Below are 9,522 nucleotides of genomic sequence, written 5' to 3' on the forward strand. Positions count from 1 at the left end.
ACAAGGATATGATCATTTTAAGATTCTGATTATAATCAGATTAGGATGGAAAACAGAAAAATATTCAACAATAAAGAAATGCGACCAAAGAAGCATGGGTGAGTTTTTATTTATTCTATTAATAATTTTCCTTTCACCAGCTCACTATGTCATTAATGTGATGACTATCATGTCCCTGCCCACACATCTGCAACTTTAATGCTGTGTCAGATAATCTCTCAAGTAACAATGAATTTCCTGATTCCATCGAGAAGGTGTGGCCGTCCCACAACCAGTGTGATTCCATCTCTGAATGGGAGTGTGTAGGGACTGGATTGGAATTGGGCCAATGTGCCACATGTTCCTTCATCACCTTGAACACACACAGTAGTTTATTTTTCTCTCTCTCTCTCACACACACACACACACACACACACACACACACACACACACACACACACACACACACACACACACACACACACACACACACCTGCTGAAAACACTCCCTGCAGCAACAACATCCTCCTCTTAAAGTCATGTTAAAAACTACACTGACCAAATTCTTTAGGAAATTATTTATTCAACCTTATTGTTTAAAAGAAAAGAAATCATGTGTCTGGAAACAGTTTTCAGCAGAACCAACAGTCTCAGACAGAGGAGGGAAAACAACTACACACTGCTGGTTTTGGTCTTTTCATGGGATTTCACTACAATAACAAAAACACAGATTCATCCTGTTTCCATTATGTTCAAAAAAGCTTCTATCACAGCAGCTGCAGTGACAGTGTTAGTTGATATTTCCTAACTCTAAAACTGAGGAAAAGTCACATTTCACTTTGACAAATGTGTGTAAAGTTAATGTGATGCTGTAAGTTTTGTGTATTGCAGAGGAGTCAGAGTCATGTGTGTGTGCTCTGTGGTCACAGTACAGGCTGTCAGTCAGTCAGCGGAGCTCCATGCAGTCACAGTGACAGCAACAGAGATTGAGGCTGCTGCTCCACATGAAGCAGACAACTTCAACAAGAGCAACAGACTTCAAAACACTGTCACTGTCTGTGATGAGGCAGAAATCCAAACTGTTCAAAGCCACAGCAACACAGGAGAGAGGAAAGGTAACCTGCTCCAGGTTTACATGGAATGTCCTCAGGGAGAAAGTCTCACTCCAGGATGAGAGTGAAGACGCCTCACGTCTTCTTATGTGATGTCCTTCTGTCTGGGAGGCCTGTGAATGTTCCTCACCACACATTTCACCATCCACTCGATCCCTTCATTCACTCCGTCCCTGTAGGGGGACAAGAGCTAAGTTAGTTATGTAGAAACAGAACAAGATGGCCGAGCTGCAGCTGATTCATCAGCAAACATCAGCCTCCAGGTGATCTTCACCTGCAGCCCCTGACATAAACATGTGTCCACTGGTCCATCTTAGTGTCTCATTTTATTCAGTGTCTTATTTCATCACTGTCATGTCCAGAGAATTAACCAACCTGAAACTAGATGCCACAGAGAGACTTTGGTACTTTAGCATGTGATATCCTTCAATGCAACACTATCACTGTGGCTTGTGAAAGGTGTTTTCTACAGTCATCAATGTGAAATTAATGCCTGTGAAAAGATGAGACATAAACTCAAACTACAACAGTATGATACCAATCCAAAAGCAACACAACAAACAGTGTCTTTGTTTATCTTTGGTCACACAGGCACCAGGTCCAACTGCATTAAATCTGACAGTCTGCTGTTGGTGCATAGGTATGGAAATCGAGAACTGGTTCCAGAAACTGTAATCATATACTCCAAGCTAGATGTAAGCGATATAACAAATATACTCGATGTATCACAACTTATTCCTCGTGGGATGTAGTAAACGACTATATCACGATCATCGAGTATAAATTCCTCTCACAGACACACTCCCCCATCCATCCAGAAACAGAAAACTCTCCTGGCTGCATGCGTGTGACGTGGGTGGATATAACATATTATAACTGGGGATCGACCAAAATGGTTTTTTCAGGGCCAATATCAATTATCGGTAATCAAGGAGCCTGATAACGATATTTGAAACTGATATGCCAACACAAAACTAGTGCTGTATAAGGACACTCAGCGTGGCAACTAGGTGTTTCTATTATTTTGTCTAACCCATTTATATCAGTGAAAGTGGCCTAAATAATAGAAACACCTCTGTATAACGTAATACATGTACACACATTACATCCTCCATAATGATCATACAGTTGAATCAACAACTGTCTAAAACAATTTTATTGCAAACTGAACATTATAACCTTCATGAAGGAGGATTTACTGCAGGACTGTTGTTTTAGACTACACCAGTTTTAGCTAGGTGTTCCTAATAAACTGACAACCGAGTGTATATTAGTAGTCAGTTGTATGCACAGGCTGCAAAGAGCTTGACTGGAATTAATTGGTTGATTTCAGTGCTGTCCTCACCTGTGAACTGATTCGGCCTAAAGATGCTCTTTATTTTAATAATTTTACCATATATTATTATTATCATCACCAAATAGGATGTTTCCCCCTTTTTAAAATGCATGTTTTAAATGTTTACTCAGAGACTTTTTAACGGACTTACTTTGTATTTTTATCTGAGAAAATTTTTACACAGTGATTTTACTTCTACTGTAGTAAATGTCTTTTCAGTAACAGTAGTGAGTGACCTTTCACCTGCTGATGTGCTGCAGTCAGTCTAGTGTCTCTTCTCCAGTTCCAGGGGTTTCTCATACTAGCAGTGTTTATTGCTGCTCTATTTATCACGGGTAATGCTTCCTTTTTTTCATCACAGTGATGAACTACCTGCTGTACTTTAAACTTACATTAGTTCTGCCTCAGCACTTAGGAGTTCCCTGCTCCTTTTAGCGACATTCACTAATTCAGCAGTTGTTTACATGCTGTTCAGATCAGCTAGTTACTTTAGCTTAGCAGTTAACACTAGCTTCTCTCTCTCTATCCCGGTGTGTCTGGGACCAACAGATGAACTTGTTCATCAGAGTGTGGTGTTGTTGTAACTACAGTGTAGACGATTGTACATTTTCAGTGATGTCTGCTGTCTCACCTCGGACACACAGCTCTGCGTGTTAACCGGAGCTGCTCTAGTATGTGACCAGCCTTCAGCGTGATAGGCTATTCTCCTGACGTTTAACCAATCAGATTGTGCTAAGGGCAGGAAATTGATTCAGACCACAGAGTGGTGACTACAGACCAGAGACAGGCAGTTGCATCAGAGCCAAAGTAGCACATTTTTAAATCAATTTATTTTATCATTTAAAAAAGATAACGATAATTGGAAAATGCAGAGTTTACCACCAATAATCGGCCAGGCCAATAATTATAACCAACATTGGATTTCTGCTATGACCATCGAGTACATGTGGTCTTTTCTGTCTCCACATGGGGCTGCTAAAATGGTTAAAAAATATTATATTTATATCATTATTAACTATAGTGGAAGGTGTTGGTTATATATAACTTTGCTGGTATGATGTCACTATGACATCAACAGGTGTTTTCCCTGTCTGTTTTTGCAGAGAGACACAGCAAGAATGAAAACCAGGCGAGACGCCGAATCTCTAGATCACATGATGCCGTAGTGAGGTGAGACAGGCACGTCTCTTTATACATCAAAGGGTTAAAACGCACATTTCTGAAGTTCTTTAGAGGACATTTCACAATATCCAGATAAATATTGTGTATCGCAATATAGGCTAAAAATATAGTGCTATTATTGATAGGCCATATCGCCCAGCCCTACTAAACTCCAGCAGCATCTACTCTGCAGGAATCATGGTGGAGAGGAAGAGACGGTCCAAAGCTTCATCACACCTGGATTGCAGACTAAAGAGATTTTTCTCCAAACAAAAAATTGATCAGGATTGTTAAGGGACTCGATAAAGAATCGGACCAATAGGCAGAATCATTAATGGCACTGGTATCAATAAATTCTCATCACCTCCCCTCCCCAGTTGAACACACAGTGTCGAGTGGTGGTCTTACCCTGTGAGGGCAGTGCAGGGCTGGACTAAGCAGTCCCTCTTGCCGATCTTGGGGGCACAGTCACTGAAGGCGGTTTTAATGTCGGGCACTGACAGGCAGTCCTGAGGACAGAGCAGAGACATACACACACCTGTCAAAACCACAACACATCAGTGTAAACCTCTGGGTTGTGTTTATAGCTACAGCTCCATGAGTCAGGAGGAGTTCACTGTTTCAGCTTCTCTAATGTGTAACTGAATCTCTTTTGCTAATAAACTGAATGTTTGTAAATCTGGTAACTTGGGCTCTGAGAAATTAAAAACAGACATTTTTCACTTTTTTCAGACATTTTATAGACAAAGTGATTAATCAAGAAAATATCCAACAGGCTGACTGTTAATGGAAAACTGTTGTTAACTGTTTCTACACTAGAGCTGGTGTAACTGATGATCATTTCCATTATTGATTCATATGTTCGAATAGATTTTGAGTTTACAGAGATGAAAACCAGAGAGAAGAAGCAAATTTAAATGACTGAGAAGCTGGAACCAGGATGTTTAATATTTTCATTTGATCTGACTCAAACTACAATCAGCTCCTCCGGGTTGTTTGTCTTCCATTAAAATTTTCTATTTCACTAAACTTTTCATCACACTCTACGAAATTAAATCAGCTGAATTATGTAGGTCACATTCTCTGGGATCACAAAGGTCCTAGGTTCAAGTCCTACTTATCAACAGTTTAGCTATTCATGCATGTGTTAGGCTCACAAGCGTATATATTATAATTACCTTACATCTTTATGTACCCAACCCAACTTGTTGAGGCAGATGCCGCCCACACAGACGGTTTCTTCCTGTTCCTCCTGTTTATCTTGTCACTGTCGCTAAGTGTTTGTTTATAAATAACATGACAGAGTGTAGACCTGCTCTGTATGAAAACAACCTGAGATACCTGCTGTTATGAAAACTGACTTGACTTAATCTTCATCTTGTGAATCAATTCTCAAGTTGTGGCCACAAACTTGTTTTATGAGGTCACAATGGCCTTTGACCACCAAATTCTACTCAGTTCATCCTTGAGTCCAAGTGAAAGTTTGCACCAGATGTAATGAAATTCCTTCGATATGTTACTGAAATATCACATTCATGAGGATGAGACAGACAACCTGAGAACGTGATGCCTCTGAACACAGCTGTCCCCAGCGTGGAGACACAGTAACATGAGGATGAGGGCCAAAACAAACTGAATAATTTCAACATCATCATGAACCTGAACATGGTCTTAGTAAAGACATGGGTCACACAGTACCGGAACATCCTGCTTGTTGGCCAGCACCAGGAGAGGAACTCCCTCTAAAGCCTCACTGCTGATCATCTTCTCTGGAGGAGACACAGTGAAATCACTCAGTCAACATTTCTATCATCACACAATGATGACATGAATACTGACTGTTAAAGGCTCTTTTCAGATCCCTGACATGCAACAAAGCTTTTCATGTTATAAGACTGAACTGAACAGACAATCTACTCTAAAACATAAACCTGTCAGTAACAACATCATTGTTGTCGTAGAAATAAGCCTCAGTTATATTCAGAGACTACAGTCTGACTCTGTTTTAAATAAAGGGACACACAGACTGTCTCTCACCAAAGGCCTCCTTTGATTCTGACAGGCGGCTTTCATCAGTTGAATCTATCACGTAGATGACTCCATGAGACTCAGCATAGTACTATGAATAAACAGGAAGACAAACAGGACATTAGAGCAGCTCCAACACCATCTGACTGACAGTGATGTGATCACATGTATTATGATGTATTAGTCCCAGAAAATACCTGAGATTAAAGTGAAAACTTGATAAGACATAATGATTATAATGTGCACAGTCCTCACGCTCCACACTGAAAACCTTCAAGAAGCAGCTATGTGCTGCACTCACTTGGGTGGTGAAGTGAGGTTTGTGTGAGGTGAGGTTATTGCTTGGTGGAGTTTTATCAAACATGTTTGTATGAGAAAACTGTTCAGGGATCAAGACTTAGTGTTTGTCTTACATCCTGTTAAGTGGTACCCTGAACCTTTAAGCTTGACACTTGAAATATTATGATTTTTCCACATAATATTTCTGCTTTGTTCTTAAAATCTCAGGTTATTTTTCTCTAACTGTGTCTTTAATGTTTCACAACAGGAAAGTCCTGAGAACATGTTTTCTTTGTGAAAGACTGATCACAGAATATAATGCCTTCAGTTTGATTTGGCTTTGTTCAGTGAACTATTACATACAGTGGGGTCCAACAGTCTGAGTGGACTCCACCCACTGTATGTAAATACATGTTACTTTAAAATGAGCTGAGAGTTTTCCTCTGAGCAGCTACGACAGACGAGAGGCTGCATTGAGTTGCTACCAGAAAGTGACAAAGTGCCGGAGCTAGCTGTTAGCATGCTAACTTCAGTAGAAGAAAAGATGTGATAGAGACCAGAGTTAACATTGGTGTTTGTTGCTACCTCTGGACACAGCTGTTGGTTAGTAGAAGAATGAAGTTGGATGCGGAATCACAACGTTTCTTCTAGACTGGTGAGTAACTAGCTGCTAATGCTAACGCTAGCTATGCAGCAATAGCAAAAACTTACATGTAACACCTTTAAATACCCAGTTTAACTGACCAAGGCCAAAACTGAAGGCATTACACTCAGTGATCCTTCACAAAGAAAACTAGAAACATGTTGAAACTCAAATGACTGTATTTATATAAAGCCATGGTGTAGTAGAGAGAGAGAGAGAGAGAGAGAGAGAGAGAGAGAGAGAGAGAGAGAGAGTGTGTGTGTGTGTGTGTGTGTGTGTGTGTGTAGGATAATGTTGTTGCTTCCTTTTAAACTCACTTTGTCCCACAGAGACTGGAGTTCGTCCTGACCTCCCAGGTCCCAGAACATCAGACGAGCCTTCCCCACGTCAATTGTACCAACTATGAAGCAAAGTCAGACGCACACAGGAAACATTACAGAGGAACCAACTGTAGAACAGGCAGCATCAGGGCAGTGTGGAGAGCTGCTTCAGTCTGGCTTTAACAGAGCATTTTCCAAAGTAATGGTTAGTTTTGTAAATTAATTAATCACTGTAGTTAGCCATTCTAAATAACACCCTCACAGGATCACAGTCTGACAGACAGTCAGTGTCCACTCAGCTGACAAAAATCTGCTACACTGATTTTAGAGAGGGGTAGTCAGTTCTGTTGGTGTTACAGAGCAGTGATGCATCCTGGGAAGCCAGTGTTAGAAATAACAGGCCATCACTCCTCATGACACAGCTGAACACACACAGCAGAATACACACTTACTGTTCAGGCCAACTGTAGTTGTGATCTTTGACAGGTTCATGCCCTTGTAGTTCTTACTGAACTTTGTTTTGGTCTGTTCCAGAAAGGTCTGCAGAGAGACAACAGTTAGATGGAACAGACTGCTCTGTTCCCAGCACGTCAGTAGATGAAATCATATATACGGTGCATTACTGTATCTTAAAATACTCAGATGAATTAGGTATTTGCTGTAGCTCCACATAGAAAATCGACTAAATTAAAAGACTGCTTTTATATGTTACTTTATTAACAATTCTTTATTCTGAAAGGGACAAATTTAAAACTTCTGCTTATATATTATACACATTTCAGAGCTGTATAATTACATTCCACTAGGAGATAAATATAATCTGCAGGAATATAATTTATAAATTAACATTTTTAAAGTTTGGTAGAAGTTTTGAACATAGTTGTTGTTGTTGTTATTATTATTACTATTATTATTACTTATTGAACTGCATATACTGCATTAGTAATAAATGTATGCCAAATTGTACAGTGGTCATTAACCACACTAAGGTCTTTTTGTATAGAGTCTGGTTTGCACTGGATTCCAACTTAGAGAAAATGAGACTACAAATGACAAAGCCACATATGGCACACCACCATACAGAAATAAACAGATGTCATTGTAGCTTAACACTGGCTACACCTCAAGAACTGCACAAACACAAGTCAATAACTACAACTGCTTGAATATTCCGCTACGAGTCTCAAATGACAAGTTCTGCACATTCTGACTTTTGCACCAAATGTCTCTGAAATGTGGAGCAAAAGTGATTTGTACCTGTGGCACCTCAAGCCACGCCCCACCACACCACATTCACTGCAGCAACTGTAGAAAAAATGTGAGTGTATGAGTTTCTTAATTTGTGATTTGTAAAACAGGATTTGTGCACATGCAATTAAGAATTTGACAAGGTGTGACTGTTGTGTTTGTGGGAGAGAGAAAAAATCTACAAGTGTGCAACTCCTAGAGCATCTTTTCTCTGTGACCTCAAATTTACTGATACACACTTGATTATTTTATACAACTACAAATTCCACTGTCACAAGTCCTCAGTTGATTTATACCAAAACTTCCTTCATACACCATCAGTCCCCTCCAAATCTGTTGGGCATTACAGAGTCAAGCTTTCCTGAAGCTGCACAGGTGGCATGTTCACTACCTCTGCAGGTATGTGAGTAGACACAAGTACAAGTACACAAACAAGCAGCCTCTGACTCACAATCAGATGCTACTAAAACGTTTTCATTATCAATTTAACAAACTTGGTAAGAATGGATAGTTCCTTAATATTTGTGGTATTTAATAATTTAAATAGCCCTGTGTGTCAGGCTGCCTGCACTCTACAGACCGGCCCTAACTTCAGTCCGTCGTTTTCCCGGGGTTCGAGCTTCAACATGTAAAAACCTCACCTGAACCCCATAAATTAATCTACGATGCACAAAAAATGTTTTAGGGGCTGTTGTAGAGGATTAAAGTCTGTATATCTCCATGGGGGCCGAGTTCACCCAGCTGTCATAAATTCATACTGATGTGTAATTTACCGTTTTCCCGGCATTGTCCAGTCCCAGAATCAATACGCAATATTCGTCCTTCTGGAACATGTACTTATATAACCCAGATAATAAAGTGTACATCTTGGAATAAACTGTAAACAACAAAAGTGCTCAGTCTTGCTAATGCTAGCTTGCTAATTTAGCCTAGATTACATATGAGGACAAACATAGGGAGTGTCGCCACTGTGGCTTCATCATGAACCATAACAACGAACACGGCTATAAAGCAGCGACTAACAATCGCAGATACACGACATTAGTCAGTAAAAGTCGCCGTCGTCTGCGGCTATTTTCCTAAACCAAACTCTAAACACAGCTGACACTACGTGTACTGGTACAAGGCAAGGAAGTAAAACGGAGGGAATTATGGGAAATGAAGTAAACAGCGTCTCGTTAAACCATTTCTGTGAAACGGCTGTATAGAGGATCTTTGGCTGTACATTAGCAAAAACTACATCTCCCACAAATGATTGCGTTATTATTTCACGGATCGTAATCCAGTTAAAGGAACATTCCACCCAAAATTGTGGTTGCAGGAAAAAGAACGTAAAAAAGTAAAATCCTCATGACTGTCATTACTTAGTCTTTTTTATCTGGTGCGAACAAGTTATTGTTGTTAAGATTGTGAATA

The 9,522-nt window shown here is 40.0% G+C and overlaps 1 protein-coding gene across 2 annotated transcripts; it reads right to left on the reverse strand.

Annotated features, from left to right (window-relative positions):
- Nucleotides 1–455: 455 nt before the first annotated feature.
- Nucleotides 456–9,235, reverse strand: arfrp1 (ADP ribosylation factor related protein 1). Of its 2 annotated transcripts, XM_022745317.1 has the most exons (8): nt 8,880–8,968; nt 8,116–8,163; nt 7,311–7,398; nt 6,856–6,938; nt 5,626–5,707; nt 5,287–5,357; nt 3,997–4,097; nt 456–1,264 (listed from the first exon to the last, which is right to left on the reverse strand). In XM_022745317.1, the coding sequence occupies exons 2-8, from the start codon at nt 8,149–8,151 to the stop codon at nt 1,177–1,179; spliced, it is 549 nt and encodes a 182-aa protein (XP_022601038.1). In that variant the 5' UTR covers nt 8,152–8,163; nt 8,880–8,968; the 3' UTR covers nt 456–1,176. The 2 variants fall into 2 exon arrangements, with proteins under 2 accessions (XP_022601038.1, XP_022601037.1); XM_022745316.1 differs by lacking the exon at nt 8,116–8,163 and having other exon boundaries at nt 8,880–9,235.
- Between the last annotated feature and the right edge of the window lie 287 nt (nt 9,236–9,522).

Source organism: Seriola dumerili, unplaced genomic scaffold (assembly GCF_002260705.1).
Source record: "Seriola dumerili isolate Sdu_G_001 unplaced genomic scaffold, Sdu_1.0 BDQW01000088.1, whole genome shotgun sequence".
Taxonomy (NCBI): Eukaryota; Metazoa; Chordata; class Actinopteri; order Carangiformes; family Carangidae; genus Seriola; species Seriola dumerili.

Excerpts from the sequence above, each read along its gene's own strand:
- arfrp1 (XM_022745316.1), bottom strand. The coding sequence starts at position 8,972 with ATGTACACTTTATTATCTGGGTTATATAAGTACATGTTCCAGAAGGAC. Across the intron at positions 6,939-7,310 it reads AACTACAGTTGGCCTGAACA|TTGGTACAATTGACGTGGGG; the intron begins GTAAGTGTGTAT and ends TTTGCTTCATAG. Across the intron at positions 5,708-6,855 it reads TCCAGTCTCTGTGGGACAAA|TACTATGCTGAGTCTCATGG; the intron begins GTGAGTTTAAAA and ends GTTTATTCATAG.